The sequence below is a fragment of the Peromyscus maniculatus genome, chromosome 14, assembly GCF_049852395.1.
Source record: "Peromyscus maniculatus bairdii isolate BWxNUB_F1_BW_parent chromosome 14, HU_Pman_BW_mat_3.1, whole genome shotgun sequence".
NCBI classification, from domain to species: Eukaryota; Metazoa; Chordata; class Mammalia; order Rodentia; family Cricetidae; genus Peromyscus; species Peromyscus maniculatus.
This window is the reverse complement of record NC_134865.1, coordinates 35,973,433-35,992,896: the sequence shown is the minus strand read 5'-3', so window position 1 is coordinate 35,992,896 and position 19,464 is coordinate 35,973,433. Positions and strand designations below refer to the sequence as shown.

At 39.0% G+C, this 19,464-nt stretch overlaps 1 protein-coding gene across 10 annotated transcripts in view; it reads right to left on the bottom strand.

Moving 5' to 3' along the window:
* The window catches only part of Hdac9 (histone deacetylase 9), an 844,224-nt gene that overhangs the window by 454,035 nt on the left and 370,725 nt on the right, over nt 1-19,464 (bottom strand). For 6 of the 10 annotated variants that reach the window (XM_042260715.2, XM_016002464.3, XM_042260719.2 and 3 more), the window contains one exon: nt 14,307-14,369. In XM_042260715.2, coding sequence (XP_042116649.2) covers nt 14,307-14,369 — 63 coding nt within the window. Of the gene's footprint in view, nt 1-14,306; nt 14,370-14,630; nt 15,529-19,464 lie in introns of all 10 variants that reach the window. The other 4 variants (XM_076550780.1, XM_076550779.1, XM_076550782.1 and 1 more) reach the window with 1 other exon arrangement.

Genomic DNA, 19,464 nt, shown 5'->3' with positions numbered 1-19,464 from the left:
AATTTTTTCTAACATCTCATATCAATGTTTCAGGAAATGAAACAAATGGGTAGTTCTAATGAGCTAAGTTGATAACACCTCAAATTAAAAAGCCCCAGGAAGCTGATTAAAGAAATTCTTCCTCTTTTATTTATCACAAAGGGATGAGAAACTTCCAAATCAAATAGCAGACAGCCCTTGATTTACCTCATCCCAATCCAAACATTATATCAGTTCAAGTCCTACCTGGGAATCATAAAGGTGAGAAAACACAGTTTCAGTATTCACAGTCCCTAAAAGGATGTCCAGGACATACATACTTCACCTGAGGTCTGCTCAGCCGACCTCAACACCTGTGTTGCAAAACTCCTTCCTTAGTCCACACTTGATGCTGTAAACTAACTCAGTTTTATGTATTTATGTGAACATGGCTCTGATTTAAGACGAAATCAAAGCAAAAGGATGACCATAAAGATTGTATCCTTCCCAGCTGATGGCGCTCCTTCCCTTCGGCACTACTCTCCCTTACACTGTATTATTTCATTTCTCTCTTTAAATTGCTTCTCTTAGAAACTGGTATCTGTTTTTACTACCTCATGATGTGAATTCCTTCTGACATTTTACTTTAGATTGTATTTTAAAATGACTGACACCCTTGCCAGTCTGTTTGCTTATTAAACTGTTTATATAAAGAACGTCGTTTCCTGCCTGATTGTTAAGAATAGGGCCAATTAAAAAATAACTGACTAAATGTGGGTGAGCTCTATTCTAAACAGCACTTTTAATGAAAGAATTATTTGAAATTGATACTATTAACAGAAAAATCCATTAACCTCTAAGTTTTTCTACATAAAAATATTGAAAGAAAAAAGTAGTAAATATGATCCTAGATCATATTTAACTACATAAGCATACACCTGTGATCATTTCCACAACAAAATTTATTCTTTTACTTGGATAAAAAGTATGCATTCATATTCAGGCATTCTTAAATTAGCTATTTCACACTTTGCATTTTGAATGCAGAAACATATCTTAGGAAATTTCAATTGGCATTATTCATTGAAAAACCAAATTAAATAAGCATATTTCCAATTTCATTTTATTCAGAACTGAAACATTTAAATGAATATGGTGTGTGCGCGCATGTGTGTGTGTGTGTGTGTGTGTGTGTGTGTGTGTGTGTGTGAGTATGTGTTCAGATATTGAAGGATTTTTGTTTTGTTTTGTTAAAGCTAGGGTCTCATTAAGTAGGCTTTCATGGAATAGGAATTGCTATGTAGAATAGGCTGGCCTAGAACTCAGAGATCTGCCTGTTTCTGCCTCCCTAGTTCTGGGATTAAAGATATGTACCACCATACCTTAATCAAGGTCATTCTTAATTAATATTCTATAATAAATGATGAAAAACCCTAACTTCCAAAATATCTATATTTTTCAAATTGAGGGACACCAAGAAATTATTTTAGATACAAGATAAGAAATATTGTTTTTAATTATGAAATTTATCAGAACAGACTTGAAATAGTATTGTTCTCTCCAGTCACTCATTCATTCACCAAAAACAGTCCCAAGGAACGTTCCAGGCTAGGTACTGAAGGGTATAAAAAATTGAAAGAAAACACAATTCTCTTCTTCTCAGAGTTTTTAATAAAACTAAATAGGGTATGGGGACAGATGTGCATTAAAATGTTACAATGTAAAACAGAAAGGAAATGTTTGCAGAGGCTAATAAAGGACTAAGGAGGTGAAAAAAGCAAGAAATCTACATGAAGGGATAATCAGGGTCACAGGAGGAAGAGGGAAATGATGGCTGTGTCAGGTACTGGAAACTTTTAATAAGATTTGTAAGGAGTAAGATTTTCCACCAATGAAAAGAAAAGTTACAGCTGGGACTGAAAAGAAAGCATTTCAGAAAAAGGAAATGTCTGTCTGTCTGTCTGTCTGCCCGTGTGCGCACGTGCTACCTATCTATACTGACCAATAACACATCATCATCAACAAAAACACCCTTTAAAATACAACTGCAAGTACTACTAAATACTGATTGAATGAGACAAGTGTTTATGGAGTAAGTCAAGTGACATGAACTGTCTTCCTCAAACTCCCCTATGAACCCACAAGCAATGCTGTCCAGGACTTTGTCTCAGTCCCGGTCTCTTGAAGCTGGAGAAGAGTGGAGCTGAGAACCTTGCCCTGGTTCTCACCTACAGGCTGATGCAGGCTTGCTCAGTTCCTCCAAGGCAGAAGTAAATAAACTAAAATAGCTCCCGAGCACTTCCTGCCCTGCTCCCCTGCCTTCATTTCATTTGACCTAGCCCAACTGGAATGCCGAGGGAAAACCCCATGAGGTATCACGCATGTGAGATAATGTGTCAGAACCTCAGAAATGTCTGTCTAGTGTGCATATCTATCACTGTTCCCCATTTGCAAGAAATCATAACATGTAAGGGAAATAGCTCTTTGTGTTCACTCATGGCTACCTCCATTTTAAATACATCTGTCACCTCCAAAAAATATTCCCTAGGTCAACTATTGTAATAATTTGTCACAAATCTAGCTGCATGCCAACAGAATGAAGACTGTGTACTCTAAGAGCTAGAGGTGGTGCCTGACTACAAGACAGTGATCGCTTCTGAGTACAGCAGGGACCAGGACAAATGAGCTCCAGTAGCTGTGACGGCAGCACAGTAAGCCCCAGCCGGACCAAAGCCAGTACAGAAAGGGGGTTAGGCGTGAAATTCCACCCCATCCAAGGAACTAGTAGCAATTGTTAGCTGCTGAGGATAAAGAGAGACAGTATTTTCTAAGAGCGTAGCTCCTGTGAAGTCGACCATACTTCAGTGGAAATCCATACATACAAAAAATAGCACAAATAGACTTGATAGAGGAAAACAAGCATACAGTTTGGTGGGAAAGGAGGGGCGTTAAATATGACCAAAGCCTATTTTATAACATTCTCAGAGAACAAATGAAGAGTAAAAACCAAGAAACAAGGAAAGGCAAGGGCTCAGCAGGTCACTGTCATCCCCAGAGCACAGCTTTTGTCCTTGTCTCATGAGCTGTCTTTGGTGAACGGAGAAAATCTTGGATAGCAGCCTTTCTTGGCCCCCTGGCCTACCTACAACTAAAAACTTCCTCATCCCTTCCCAATGGCAGGGGTACCTGGAGCTTGACGCCGTGTGTGTCCTCTGGGGAGGGACTACTAGCTCGCACGTGCTTAGCTTTCAAAGATTTCCTACTGGAAAACAAAATGAGTAACTACTTCAGTGTGCTGTGTGTACACAAATACACATATATGTAAGGCAAACAGGCACTATAGCACTCACGTAGAGTTCAGAAAACAATGTATGGGAGTCACTAATCTCTTCTACCCCATGAGTCCTAGAGTTCCAATGCAGGCCAACAGGCTTTGTGGGAAGAACAGTATCCACTTGAAACATCTTGCCCAATCTCAGCTTCTTGGAATATATTTTCGTTCCTGTATATTTCTTGTTGTTCATTTTGTTATTACTTTGCAAATTACTAATGGCCAGTGGATATTTTCATGTTGGATACAATCACAAAATACATTTTTAAAGAAAACGAGATAGTGTTTATAATAAATATTATTCAGCTTATAAGTATGATGGTAAATTTTTTGTCAACCTGTACAGAGGGAACCGCTATTGAGAAATTACCTCCATCTGATTGGCTTGTGGACATGTTTGTGGCACATTTCTTGATTGTTCATTGATGTAGGAGTGCTCCTCCCACATGAGTAGAACCATTTCTAGGCAAGTGGACCTAGACTACATGAGAAAGTTATGTGAGCAGCCAGGGGAACATGGCAGTCAAAGCAGCCTTCCTCCCCAGTCTGTGCTTTGGCTCCTCCCTCCAGGCTGAGGTCCTGCCCTGCCTTCCCAAGATGATGGAATGTAACCTGTGAGCCAAATAAACCCTTTCCTCCCTAACGTGAGTGATCATAATCATGTCTATTCCTCAAGATTCCTATGTTACCATTCTTAAGCACTGTGACTCATGAAACAGATTAACATATTTTAATATCTTCATCATCTAGCAATGAGTTAGTTTAAATTAAGAACATAAAAATGCAAATTTAACAGATGAAAATCACATTTCTAATTTGAGAACAAAGTATCAATTACTCAGATCTGAATTAAGCAAATAGTTGATATAAATTGTGAAATGTCTCAAATGCAAAACTACTTGTTTTATTGCATTTGAAAGTTACTGGTTCATTAAATTAGTTATACCAGAACTTTATTCTTACACTGTTCATACAAAAATTTATATTTATGTAGTCCTCATTCTCTTAAATAAGCAATTTAAATCAATACAGCTTATCTCTTGTGGCTCTACTTTATATAATGTTGCAATAAAGTTGAAAATACAGATAACATTTTATAGGTACCATAATTTACTATTGCATAATATAAATACACATTCATTTACACTCATTGTTTATATTAATTGTGCCTTTAACATAGCATTCAATTATACTTCACTTCTTAACCCAGTCTCCAGGGTTTTAGAAATTAATCTAGTAGAGAAACTGAAAAGAATTTTAGATTTTCTAATTCAAAATGGATTAATTTTTAAATAACAGTCATTTTTGCAGAGTTAATGAATGTGTGTGCACACAGATGTCCATGCATGTGCATGTATGTGCATGTGTGTGTGTGCACACATGTGTGTGCATGTTTGTGTATGTGTGCTTGTGTGTGTGTGTGTGCGCGCACTTGTGTGTATATAATACTTTGTTCACAGGAAGGGTCAAGAGCCCTGAGGAGTCTGTTCACATGAGTGATATTAACACCAAACAGAGAGCTTAGCAATGTCTGTTCTAAAAATAAACCGTGTGTGTCTTGTTGTCATCATCAACCAGAGGCTCTGTGCTCTGTGACAGAAAGCATCAAGGCTGTCTCTTTGCCTTCCTACAAGCATTACACACTGAGACCCAAAGCTTTCTCCTGTCCCCCAAGGTGGCAGAGATAAAAAGAACTCTGCAGCCACAGAAGCTCGCGTTTCAGCAGCAGTATTGCCCCTTAAGCAGAGTTATCATGTTGTTTGACAGCAGGAAGGGATATGTGGTTTCACTTGAATGTTATTCTTCTTTATTTAAACTACTAGAAATAACCCAAAAATGACAGAATGCTCTTTCTATAAATAATCATTCCAGTGTAGAGTTATATTAGGAGGTAACTCAGATGGCATGATAACGCCTAACAGGCTAATCTTAGACCTGCAATGCCATCAGATAGAAATACCCAGGCTAAGAATAACGGACCCAAAGGACTCAGCTTGTTAAGGAGAGCACTGACAGGCAGGCATCTGCAGGTTCTGTGCATTTAATGATCTCCTGAAAGGGTCTTCCCCCAGGAAGGCAATAAACTACGTTGGTTCTTAACATGATAATCAATAATGCCTTCAAATTTTATTGATTCAGAAAGCTCACAGAAGATTCTCATAGCAAATGAAACTTTTAAAAAGTTGTTAGAAATCAGATAGTTGTTTTTTTTCACAATTTGTTCAGCATCTAATTTCTAATATTAAGATTAAACCACCTATGCAACACACAATAACATTTAATGAAGGAAAAATCTAACTCAAGATAAAGTAAATTATATGATCATGGTAGCATGAAAATGCATTCAACTTCATTGAAGGAGCCCAAATTGGAGACCTAAATCTATATCTCTATGTCTATATTTATATACATATAGACGGATGACAGATAGATACAGATATTAAGTGAAATTTGAATTTTGGTAGCCAAATCTTTATTTTAACTCAATAATTTCATGTTACAAATTAAAATCAGCATTTGAATGGATCCCATGATTCTAAGTAAAGATAAGGGTGAGCATAATTCAGACTTCGGTAAAAGGAAATGAACGCCATAGTGTTAGTAATCCAAAAATGACCTTCCACTGTTAGAATACACCAGTATCAACATGTTGGTGTGTAGAATGGCTAATTCTCTCTCAATAGCATTTGTGACATACTGAGAAACAGATGTAAAATGCACTGGGATGGTGGTTTTGCCCAAGACCCTTGGCGCAGAACCCTGGAGGTTCCCTTATCTCTTCACAGTGATGAGTCATGTTGACTCCTTCCAATTTTAACTATCTAACACTGAGAACGTAATCCAGAATGGCTTTTAAGATGTTGCCTATTTCTACCCTGAAGCTACATTTTTTGCATCAAGCAGATAGGACTGAAATTACCCTCTAATAAATATTTTTCTTTTTGGGAAAAGTGGCAGGAGTGAGAGAAAACTAAACTCTGCCATTTTCCCCCAAGGGACCATAAGGGTCTTCCTTACCTCTAAACTGATTTCCTCAGAAGTAAACTATGAAGAGGACTGCACACCTCATTAAACTGTGAGGTAAAAGACAAAGCAACAGCCAGTATAAAGACACATAAAACCATAGCTGTTATATCAATAAGAACTCAAATGTGAGGAAAAAAATATCACTGACCCCTCGATAGCAACAAACTAGAAAATCGAGGTGGAATATGAACTTTTGAGCACAAAACATGAGCACAGTGGCGGGGAGTGACAAGTTTGAATTCAAAAGATATGCTTGAGGGCTGTCACGGTGGTTCAGTGGTTAGAGTGGTTGCTACTCAGGCATGGCAGAGTTCCATCTCTAGAGGTCACAGGAATGGAGAAAACAGAATTCCAAGTCTTGTCTTCTGACCTCCACACTAGTGTCATGGCACATGTGGAACCACACACCACACACACAAAATCAACTAAAATCAATCGGAATTCTGTCTGCAATCTGATGTTAAAAGCTTTGTGAAGATTGAAGTCCAACCCATTGAATTTGCCAGTTCATCTCCTGCTAGTCCCCTAGGTGGTGGCTCCCTGAAAGCTTCCTGGGAAAATATGTATTTTAGTAAAGCAAGAATTCACAAACCATAATGTCACTTAATGAATTTTTGTTGTTGTTGTTTGTTTTGTTTTTAACTTTGGGTTTGTTTTTCTATTTTAATTTGGATTGTTTGAACTTTAATTTTAAGTTTCAAATTTTGAATCAACTTCCTGTCACTCTCTGTATCTGAACTATGTTTGGAATGCCATGCTTTACACACTCATCAAAATTTACCTCAAGCAAACTGAAAATAGCATCCTCATGGTGGCAACAGGGTCGATCATGAACAAAAATTATGAAGTTGGAATTTTCTCAAAGAAGTGGTAGGCCAGGAGGAAAGGGAGGAAAATAGCATTGTGGGTGCTTCCAAACTTCAGCATGCAAAACATTCAATCATATGCAAATGACTAGCTATACTCTGTGGTTTAGCAAATTTCTTTCTTCCCTAAAAGGAGTTTTTTGAATTTAGTTATTAGGTATTTTTAAAACTTTGTGCATAAAAGACCCATGATTTGCCTTACTATGGACGAGTTATCAATACGATAATGAGTGGAAAATAAATTCTTATAAAAAAAGTAAGAATTGCCTAGAATTTGGTTCATTAACTACAGAAGCTTAAATTATGAAAATATTTGAGACAGTGGTTAAATGTTTAAATTAAATTTGATTGATGCAAGTGTGTTAGGTGATGAAACTCATCTAAGAACATGGGTGTTTAGTGACCTTCTCCTTCCTTACTGCAAATCTCCTGTAATTCTTGGTAGCCAAGACTCCCTGTACACCACACACCACACACACCACACACCACACACCACACACACCCTAGCAATTCAGTGTCCCCTCAAGATCAGGTAAAAGCTTGACAGAGCCACGCAAAATGGGATGCAGAATGTTTGCCAACCTAGCTATAAGTTTTTATCTTTTGTTTTGTTTGAGACAGGGTCTCACTCTGTAGGTCTGGAACTCACTATATAAGGCAAGTTGGCTTTCTAAGGGCCATGTCTCTGTGCATGAGCTATATTTTTCTTAAAGATTTTAAAGGACATTTTCATGGGCTTTTATCTCAATTGAATTATTTTCAATATATCACAATTCAGAAGAAAATCCAGTTATTCTGAAACATAAACATGTTCATGATTCTCAAAACGCAGTAATTATGAGAACCTGTTGGCAAAGTTACTGTTTGTTAAAGATCATCTTTCATACTCTAAAAACAACCCTGTATCTTTCTTTTGTTTTCCTGAGAATTAAAGCCAAATACTTTGCCTAACCTAGAAAAATTCTCTACCATTAAATTACATCCCAGACATACAATTCTTTTATGCTGAAGTGTCTCTGAAGTTTTTATATCCATCAGAACCAGTGTTGAGGGAATACACTATTCAGGTTCATAAATAAATGCTTATAATGCATCATATAACAATGTTGTGTTTCCTCCTCAAAAACAGTGATTTACAATCAGAGCAGAGCCAGTTTCCCTCCACAAGTGTGTGCCTCAGTCTCCCACTGGGCTCTAACAATGTGCAGTATCAGCGAGGCCACGAAGAAATCCAAATCACGTTAAACAGATATTATGTCATGAAAATAAATCTGCACTACTATTCAATGAACTATGAGAAGCATAGCTCATTCATATACTAAAATGCTTATAGTTCTAAACCTAAAAATAAATTTGGAAAGAAGATATTTTCTATCACCAACATATGCACCATGGCAAAACCTGGTGGAGTCCAGCTAGTCCCCATTCTTCTGTGGCTTTTTCCTCCCAGCAGAAACCTTAACTAGGGCCAAGTCTGCTTCCTTCAGGGTTTATGCTTAGCCTATATTCTACTCAACAACTGGATGAAAAATATGCAGATGATGCCACATGGCCAATAAATTATAACAGATGACTATTGAAGAAGTTCTTGGTGATATTCTTGTTAAATAAATTGTTTGTTAAATAAAATCAGACATAAGGAGGGCTCACACATGTAATACCAACATACAAGAGGCTAAGGACGCAGGAACTTGGATTCTAAGCCTGTCTGAGCTACATAGAAAGAACTTGTCTCAAACCTGGAAAGGGGAGGAGGAGACAGAGAGAGACAGGGATCAATGGTGTGGGCTGAAGAGATGGTTTAGAGGCTGAAGTTCAAATGTGAGAACATTAATTCAGATACCAAGAAACCACATAAAGCTGGGCACAACAGAATCTCACAGCTATAACCCCAGTGTTCATACAGTGATCCAGGAGGTGGAGCTAGGACAGTCCATGGACACTCATAGAGCAGTCTGTCAGGTGTACATACGGCAAACAACAAAGAACCCCTGTCTCAAACAAGGGGAAAGACTGACAGAAAGACAACCTCCTCCTCCCTCTTCCTCTTCTTCCTCCTCTTCCTTTCTTCTTCTTCTGAAACAGGATATCACTATGTAGCCCTGGCTGTCCTGGAACTAACTGTGAAGACCAGGCTGGTTTGAACTCACAGAGATCTGTCTGCCGCTGCCTCCAAGTGCCGAAATTAAAGGTGCATGCATGCCCCTACTCCCAGTTTCTTCTTTGCTTTCTAATATTGAATATTGGGTCAGTTTGATATGATTCCCTGAGTCCCACTGAGTTCTTTCTTCCCAGCTGCGACCTTAGCCTGTAGTTGCCTATCTAAAACCCTGAAGAACTGTTTCTGGTTCAATAGCCCAATGAGACTTTCTAAAGCAGTTGCATCAAATTTCCCAAAAGATGAGGAACTCTTTCAACCTGCAGTATTTTTATTATTTTTTTCAATGATCTTTTCTTGCTTCATTTTTGCAATATATACATATACATAACACACAGTTTTGAAATATTAACTTCTGGGGCGCAAACAGCCATTTCAATTGTTGACCCTTGTTTGTCATTCAACCGTGTTAACGTTTCTCTACGTACATTAGCCCACTTCCCTTTTGCAAACCTTTCCCCTGTCAATTTCTTGCATTAATGGTGAATTTTGTTCTATAATTATCATGCGTTTGTCATTCTCAGGTGATCTCATTGGGACACAAATCTCCCTTTCCATCTCATTCTATAGTTTAACCAATCTCATCTTTGAGGTATTGTTTTGTGGAATTTATGCTCTTACCAAGGTGTACAGTTTCCAGGAAGTATTCTTTAGACCATATCATTGGCTCAAAAATTTGAAATTTTTCTTTTTGGTGCAACCCTAAGATCAGTTGGGCAGGAACTCCCTGTTAAGAAGCTCATCTAGGGCATTACTTGAAGGCCTGTGCCTCTCTAGAGCGGCCAGGCAGGAGTCCTTCCCCAGTTCACCAGCTTTGCTTGCATAATTTCTTCTCCTATGCCTTGTTCATGTGGGAGAAGAAGGATACCCTAAAATGCTGAGATTATCACTCAGTTTGCTACTCTCCAGATTTGAGAATACTGGAATTCTTAGGAACTTGTTAGCTCACCAGTAAAATTCTAAGAGTCTTCCTTGGCTAGTTACTGGAGGCATGCCCCATATCATTTTGTGTGTGTGTGGTTACTGTTGAATGCCATGTCTAGTGGGTTATGTTTGTTTACCAGCTTATACCTTTATGGGGCCCACTTCAGTAGCCACCAGTGGTCAGGAACTATGTCTGCAGTACATCTTCCCATCTATTGTCTCCAAATTCAAAATCATTGTTTAGAATACTTTTTAAATTCAGAATTTTGCATTCTTTCAGACATCCGAGGGCTTTGTATGTTCTTAGTGAATGCACACATTTCTCATTACATTACCTGCATGACCCTCAGAAACATGACACCCTTACTATGCCCCTGCTACCAGCAGCCTTACTTATGAATCATTTTATTTTTTAGTCCCATCAAATATTCCAACTGATAATAGACTCAAAGGTGAGATGGCATGAGTTAGAAAATAGCAATTATAGGTCATACAAGAAGTGATTCTTACACAATGGTAGCTTTCACAGATATCCTCATAGTTAGAGTCTACCTTTCAATAGACACAGTTGACTATTGGATCCAGAATAGTACATTCCCTCAATAAAACACACCAAGAGACAATAGACTCTGGAAAGGTGAAGACACGTCTTAATTTAAAAAAAAAAAAAAAAACAAAAACCTCAAAATTCATGCTTAAATGTTTTTTATAATCATTAAAAATCAGACTACATAGTGATTTTTCTTTATCTTAATTATATCGGACAGCAATTCCTTCATAAATTGTCCAACCCTGAGTGGGCATCCCCGCTGTCCAACATGGCAGGCAATGTGCCTGGCAACAGGAAAATACCCCTCACTGTGCCAACTCCTGCTGACAGACCTGAGTCAATATTTGTCCGTGGTCCAAACACACCACAAAAGTAGATGGAGATGCACCTGGCAACATTTGTCACCTTTAATGGATTTCAAAATTCAATATTGCAGAATACTTTAAACTAAGACATTAGCAGACCATGTGATACATGCTGACCATTTAACTTCTACTTAATGTTTAGCCTGACCATCATTAGGAAAATATGCAATTATATATAGCAGTTGCAACCCAATGACCTATAAGTTCTCTGCATAAAAATAATATACTTTAATACATAAGATTTAATATAACAATAGCAACAACAAATACTATCTTGAGACATTGCTATTACAACTGCATGATAAAACTAACTTTTAAAAATAACTAAATTCAATAAGTATCTATCAGAGTTTCACAGTTTGAGCACATACTCCCCAGCCTCTTTGTGATTATTATGTTATGAGAAGTTTCACAGAACACACACATACGAACCTACTCTGATACATAGTCATAATTCACACAAGGAAAAGATTTCATTCTTATGAAAGAAAGATACTCAAAGAAATATCAGATTTGTAAGGAAATTAACAAAACTTGATTATGGAACAAAAATATATTTCCTCATGGGCTATCCAACTATTCTGGATTGTTTGGCAAGACGGGAGAACTGTGTTTGTCCACTTGAAATAGTACCAACATCCACAACACTTTGCAGATGTGGCTACACGTGTGAACCCCATGGGAATGCCTAGAGACCAGTGGATGCACGTTATCTGTGATTATGTGAGGATGAGCAGGTCAGCGCACAACTAGCTGGCATCAGGCCCACGAACAGGAGTCCTCAGACAGCCCCTCCCCCTCCCAGCACTGCCGCGGCGGCGGTCCTATTGGCCAGTCCCTAGACACTTCTGATCCTGGAAGCAAAACCGGGTCAGTGGTCCAAGAGAGATGAAAGCAAGATCTGTAACTCTATCAAGACAAACACATCTCTAATTTAGTAATGAGTCCAAAGGAAAAGAAAATAATCTGCCGAAGGCTCACCAGTACCAACCAACCATCTACTCTCTAATTCTACCACTGTGGGTCTAAGTTTGCTGAGGGTACAACAGCTGAGGTGATTTGCAAACCAATTAAAAGAGAAGCATCAGGGGCAGAATCCAAGCTTTGTGTCTTGGAAAAATGTGCTTGGTTTCTCTGTGATACGGAAACAGCGCTTCAGAAATAAAATGCATAAAAAGATTGGGCAAATGAAATTTAAAGTTTATGCTTATCAAGCAAAATAAAATACCATAGTGCTTCATAAGAAGGATGTAATTAATGTTCTTTCTAACTTTTACAAACAAGAACAACTTCCCTGTTTGTACCAGACAGACTGCTGGGCCAACACGGAGCTACATCACTCCTCTTCATTTATAGCTGGTGCCTGGATACTGCCGCAGGTGGGACTAGCAGCAAGGCAATCTCAAGGCGTCTAGTTTGCAAACCTTGTTATGTTGCATACTAATCTTTCAATGTCAGGTAAATGAGGTTTGGGATTTGAGTCAAGTTGTATGATTATCAAAATCATGGAAAAAGGGCAACTCTTGAAAACACACTTGTGGCTGGCCCAGTGTCAGCTAAAAGTTGTTACTTGCAAGACGTGACTGTGTTTCTATTTTCTCAAAGAAATATGACATTGTACACAGAGATGAAGACTAAAAGGGTATTGTGGTACTGAAGAGATAGTTGAAACAGTTATTTCTAATGTGTTCAGTGATACTTCTTCACAAATGCGATGCTAGGTACACAGTTGTAGCCCAGGCACACCTGCTGGCTCCTCCCTGAGCCCTTGTCCACTTCAACCCAGAATGACAATAAACCACGGATGTTCTGGCAAGTTCACTTTTGTTAAATAGAGACCGCTCATGAATATGATTTCTGTGACATTGGTGTAGAATGCAAGATTTTATAAAACTGACATTTCATTAGGATTCCATAAAAAGACTGGGTAAACAGAGGGTCTGAAAACCATCTCACTGAGCAGAGCTTCACACAGAACTGGCTTTAAACAGGACCCACAGATGGGAATGTGTGCAGGCACCGACGCCAACTTCATGCCAACCTGTGGAATATTCCTTCCCCACTGAAGTGTACTAAGTAAGGGCTGTTTTATATGACAGCATTATTGAGGATCTAGGCAGTGATCTGGAATGAAGATGAAGCCCACAGTGGGACACAGAAGCACCAAGGAGGAACTCTAAACCAGTTTAGCCTACAGCATTGGGAGAAGGGCAGGAGCAGGGTGACAAAAGCCTTATGAACTAGTTAACTAGAAAACAAGTAACAAAGAGCAGTAATTAAAGTCGATCGGACTGCCTGGAGAGGATGTACTTTTAATAGAAGTAACTGAGAAGTGGTCAGACCCGTCTCCCCTCAGGACAGCTCTGAGAGCTCAAACGCGTCAGAACAACTACCAACTAGAATTTGACAAAGCATTGCACCTGCTTCTAACACCTCTCTCTCTCTCTCTCTCTCTCTCTCTCTCTCTCTCTCTCTCTCTCTCTCTCTCTCTCTCTCTTTCTCTCTCTCTCTCTCTCTGTGGCTGTATGCATGCATGCATGAGTGTGTGTGCCACAACACCTGCCCGGCAATGCTAGACTCCCAAGTGTTTGGGGATAAATTAAAATAAGCATCTGGAAATAATTCTATTTCATCCAAAACAGATTTACTTCAAGCTTGAGAGAAAAAGCCACATTAGGGAAAGAATAAAACTACCTGAGAACTCCTTAGACACACACTTCAGAAGGTAGGTCTATAAATAGTTGTGCTGTGTATGCACCCTGAAAACATAAAATCATCTGGCTGGCTGAAGAAGCCCCACCATGAACTTATAGTCCCACTAGCATATGTTTACAGTCAGCACAGGTCTCCTTCTCTAGTTGCCCTTTTACTTAAGTCTTCTTGCATCAGCAATACTTTGCGATTTCATTCAGAAGCAGCCTTCCCTAGACACACTTAGAACATGCAGGGGAAGGGTAGAAGGAAGGATCTAAGTTAAACCTTTCAATAGCACCAAGGAGAAAAACATCAACATCACACCGAAAAAGCAATCCCTTAAGCAAGCTGCTTTCCTTTCATTTCCCTACCAGCCTGCCCTCCAGCCTTTTCGAAAGGAAAACAAACATGCCAGCTATAAAAGAGATCATACCTGAGCTGATCATACTGTGCATTCTTTGCTGAGCCAAGAGCTGCTCCCGTCCGGCCACTCCATCTGAGGAAACACAGGAGTCACTCTCGTAAATTGTCTGCAGCATACTCCAGTCACTCTTACTTCAGCTCCATGAAAGATTCATCACTGCTCGGTGCTCTGGTCCCAGGAGCTGCCCTGACTGGTCCTCCCTCCTCCCCAAGGAGAAACAGCAAGCAAGCGGAGGATCAACTTCCACAATGATTTCCTTTCTGCTCAGATGGACATACCCTTTAAAAAAAAAAAAAAAAAAAGACCTGGGCTTTTCCCCCTCCAGTTACCAACCTGTGTGCAAAGCAGAAGGAGCAGAGTGGATGCTGTAGCTCGCTGGAGTTTTAGGTTATCCTGGAAACTAAAAGCAGGTGGGCAACAGGAATGTGCTTCGGGGTTATTTCTTTGTAAGAATAAGTAGAAAAATATTAACTCTACCCATGGAGGGCAGAAAGAAAGAAAACAATTAAACCTGGCATCTAGCTCCCTGGACTTCTAGGGTTTCAAGGAGAGATCCTCATCCTGCAAGTGGCTCCAGAGGGTGTCCTACGATCTGTCTGTGCCTCTCTCCCTTCCCTGTCTCAGTCTCTCTCAGCTCAAGTTGGCTAAAGCTAGTGATAATCCATTTGCATATGAATCAACAACAGCATGGCCCACAGGCACAGAAATAGAACAATGGTCGGCCTGAGCCAAAAATAGGTCAAGCATGGCCGAGTGATTGGAGCCTGCATTAATGCATTTAAAAATACCCCAGCAAAGCCAGCTGTCCAGCCTCTATCTTTTAAACCATAATTCTCTATTGCAGGGCCTTAAAAGCAATTAACTCTTTCCTTCCTCAACTTGCTTTCCATGCTGAGTTTTCATGCTGGCATCTCACCCCCAAAGAAAGGAAATCAAGAAAAAAGAAGAATCCTAACCCAGAGAGGGAGAATGCACACACATTTCATTTCATTTTATTTCTGTAGTATGTGTTTTTGGAAGAGAGAGCAGAGAAGTGCAGAGCTGTATTGGCTCTAAAATAACACTGGAAGCTTTTGCTCATAATGTGGTTTCTGCCTCACCCACGCACAGCAATCCTGGTGTTCTATTTTGGTTGCCTGTTTCTCTGGCTACACTGCAGTTGGCTGGAGGACTAGAAGCTTTTCTTCCTTCGAGTTTCAGCACTGACAGGAGATTTAGCAGAGGGTAGTTTCTGAAAACAAGCACACCCCAGAATAAAAATTTTATGAAGGTTTGGCTTGTTGTTGTTTTTAGCTTTATTTATTTTGTCCATTTCACAAGTCCTAATGTTATCTTAGACCACCTATCAATATTCTTGCCTCCAGCTCCTGCTATACTTAAAACAAAAACCAAACTATAGCTTAGAACTGCAATATTTTCCTCTCTTGGTCCTCAGGCCATGTCTACTACCTATAAAAGAAGACTGTTGATACTTTTTTATGTGCAAAGGATAAGTGAATATCTGTACCTATAAATCAGTCAATCAATATATTCACTACCCAAAGTACAAATGGCCAGTGCCTATTTAAACCTTGGATGGCTGAAATATATACCACAGTTTTGTATAAAAATAACATGTCAATAGTGTTTCAGGCCAACACACATTACAGACTTTACCTGTAAGGTAAATGAGATGCACAGCCTCTCAAAAAGGCTTAATAGTCTCTGGCATACATTTATAATAATGAGTCCTCTGCAAAAAAATAAATTCAGCATCCTGAGATGGGACACCCATTAGCATCTAATCAGTTCCAAGGATAAATATGAAAGTGATACCCCTCATCATGAAGTTCTTCTTCCTTGTCTAAGGGACTTAGCACTAGCATCAGCAGGGACAGGTACAGGAAAAGTCCCCAAACCAATCAGCAGGGAGAGGAATCTCATCACAGCCAGGCTGTGGGAACTAGGAAAAACAAAGCCAGCTACACAAAATAAATTAGGGCAATAATGGCTGGATTCTTTTCCCTGTGTAGATTAATTTCTATCTATTACTCCTCTTCCAGAGAAGGCATTATTTGGACAGCTAACTGACAAACGTGTTAAAACACTTTTTTTTTTAAATGTCCTTGGATTTAAGCAAAACAACAAAACCTTAATGTTTCTATCAGTGGGAAATATGTTTCATATTTCCCTTTTTAAAATATGCATGTATAAAATTCAAGAGATGGAAATACTGCCATCTAATAGGGATGCAAACTTGAGTGGCTATTATAAAGGGTTCTGACCCTTTAGACTTGGTGGAAATGGACTGTCCACAATGGCTCTATGGGAGCTGCTTCCTTCACATGAGCTGCTCCTCCAATGGGCAGCTGCTTCCTTCACATGAGCTGCTCCTCCAATGGGCAGCTTCGTGGAGGGATGTAATACCTTCCTATTATTATTGTTTCCTTCTTTGAATATTTATTCTATAGTGTTTTGCACTATAGGATATGTCTCCTTTTATTACTAAGGTTCCATCAGAAAACCTTTTAGACATCCATTCACAGAAATTGTAAAATGATTTTTTATTTATAGTTAAAACTTTTTTGTAAAGTACTTATAAATATGAAACATCACACATGAGATGAGCCAGACACTCTTAATGAACTTCCATACAGTTAGAGCAGCTTTCTGAAGTTGTGGAGCCTTACATTGGATCTTACACTTCTACTATTAATTATATTTTTGTGGATTCATCCAACACACACCAAAACAAACAAAAAAAAACACGTGAAAAATTAATGACAATTAAAGGTAGAAAAACAATTGATTAAGCTTTATATTGGTTTCATTATTCCCTGTCTGTTGTGAGAATTCTGACATTTGGTCCAATAACTGACTGAGTAGAGCAGTGGGTCCAGTGGGTGTAGATGTAACCAACCGTCTTATTAAATAAGAAACATAGAACCAATGCAAAGAAGAAAGCCAAGAGGTCAAAGCTAAGAGCTAAAACCTTACCCTTCCTCCTGCGGTGGTCCTACATCTCCGAGCCAGACCTAATTCCTGTGTGTCTGTCTTTTTATAGTGTTTCTGTTCTGCCTTCTCATTGGTTGTAAACCCAACCACATGACCGCCTCATCATGGTTTGTCTGTATAGACCTCCAGGTTTTCTATTGATTGGTATTGTGATTAAAGGCAGGTGTATCCAATGCTGGCTGTATCCCTGAACACACAGAGAATTACCTAGCTCTGCCTACCTACTGCTGGGATTACAAGCGTACGCCACCTCTGCCCTGCTTTCCTATAGCTTGCTAATAGCTCTGACCCCTGGGCAACTTTATTTATTAACATACAAATAACATTTGAATACAAATAAAATATCACCAAGTGGGCATGGTCTTCTCTGAAGAGAAGACCCCTTAAGAACCTTCGGAGAAGGATGTCTCTCTCTCTCTCTCTCTCTCTCTCTCTCTCTCTCTCTCTCTCTCTCTCTCTCTCTCTCTCTCTCTCTCGTAGTCAGAGCAGGCCACAAGCCACAAAGAAGTGTGGCTTGCAGTTTGGTTCCCGTCTCCTTTGGGCAGAACAGCAGGACAATGACAGCTGCATCAGCAGCGGCGTCAACCTTGTTTTGTGTCGTGAGTGTATCTTATTGATTTCACCTGTTAATAAGCCTGACCTGATCCCAGAACTCTGTATCTCACTATACCTGTCCATGATTTAATGTGTGCACCTAGATTTAATCCTTCTTCACCACCTACTATTACTCTTTTATGTTTCTTCTTTCTACATGTTATAATTTAACCACTTGGACATTTGTTTACATATGTACATATTTGTGATAGGCTAGATATGCATAAGAGAAAAAAATGTTCTTTTTCTTTCTGATATTATATGACCTCAATTCAGATCAATTAGTACTTTTTTTTTTTTTTTTTGACACAGGATTTCTCTGTGTAGCTTTGCTCCTTTCCTGGAAATCACTCTGTAGCCCAGGCTAGCCTCGAATTCACAGAGATCTGCCTGCCTCTGCCTCTTGAGTGCTGGGATTAAAGGCGTGCACCACTGCTGCCTGGCATCAATTAGTACATTTTAAGTTCATGCATTTTTCTATAATTTAGTGTTTCACTTCTTTAGAGCTGAATAGTATTCCATTTTATATATGAACTTGACTTTTATTACCTGTGCACTGGTTGATAGGTAACTAGGTTGGGTCCATTTCCTTGCTATAGTGGATAAAGCAGCAATCATCATGGGGCACAGATATCTCTATGGTAGGGCCCAGAGTTCTCGGGTGTACGTCAAGTAGAACAGCTGGATCTGGGCCACCTGCTAGTTTTGTTTTTAGTTTTTGAGGAATCGCCAAATTGATTTCCAAAATGGTTGCATTGATTCGCACTCCCACCAACAGTTCCTTTCTTTAAACAATCTTTCTAGTGTTGGTCAGATTTTTTGATGAACACCATTCTGGACACAGTGAGGTAGTATCTTAAAATCATTTCAACTTGCATTTCCTTGATGGCTAAGTATATTAAACACCTAAAAAAAATGTGTTTCTTCTTTTGAAAACTGTCTCTTCCATTCATTAGTCTACTTGTTGGTTGGCAGTTGTAGTTCCTTGATACCTAATTTCTGCAAATCTTTTTAAAATTCTGCATCTAGCCCTTCTGTCTGGTGGATAGCTAGAATATTTTCTCCCATTTTGTGGATGTTTTCCCTCTAATAATATTTTCCTGTGCTGTGCACAAATTTTCTTTATGAAGAATTGAAAAATATTTCACATAGGCAGAGTTGAAAAGACTAGTCCACAGATGGGAGGAATTCTGCGCCAACCAAACACCTGTAGACAGGTGTTATCTATACTCTATAAAGAATTCCAAATGTCAAGTACCAATAAGGCAATTGGCCAATCATTAAATGAACTAATACACTTATAAATAGTTCTCAAAGGAAGAAATAAATTCAGGTAATAAATAGTCAAAAACATCCTTAGGCCTCAGGAAAATACAAATGAAAATTGCTTTGATTGCATCTTATCTCAATCAAGATGGATGCCATCTAGATGACAAGTGTCAACAATGCTAATAAGATGTTTAGACAAAGGAGACCTCACACACCTCAGGTGGGAAACAAAACTAGTGCAGCCAGTGTGGAAACGACTGTGGAGTTTCCTGAACAAACTACAACCAGGGCTGTCATTGGAACTCTTACA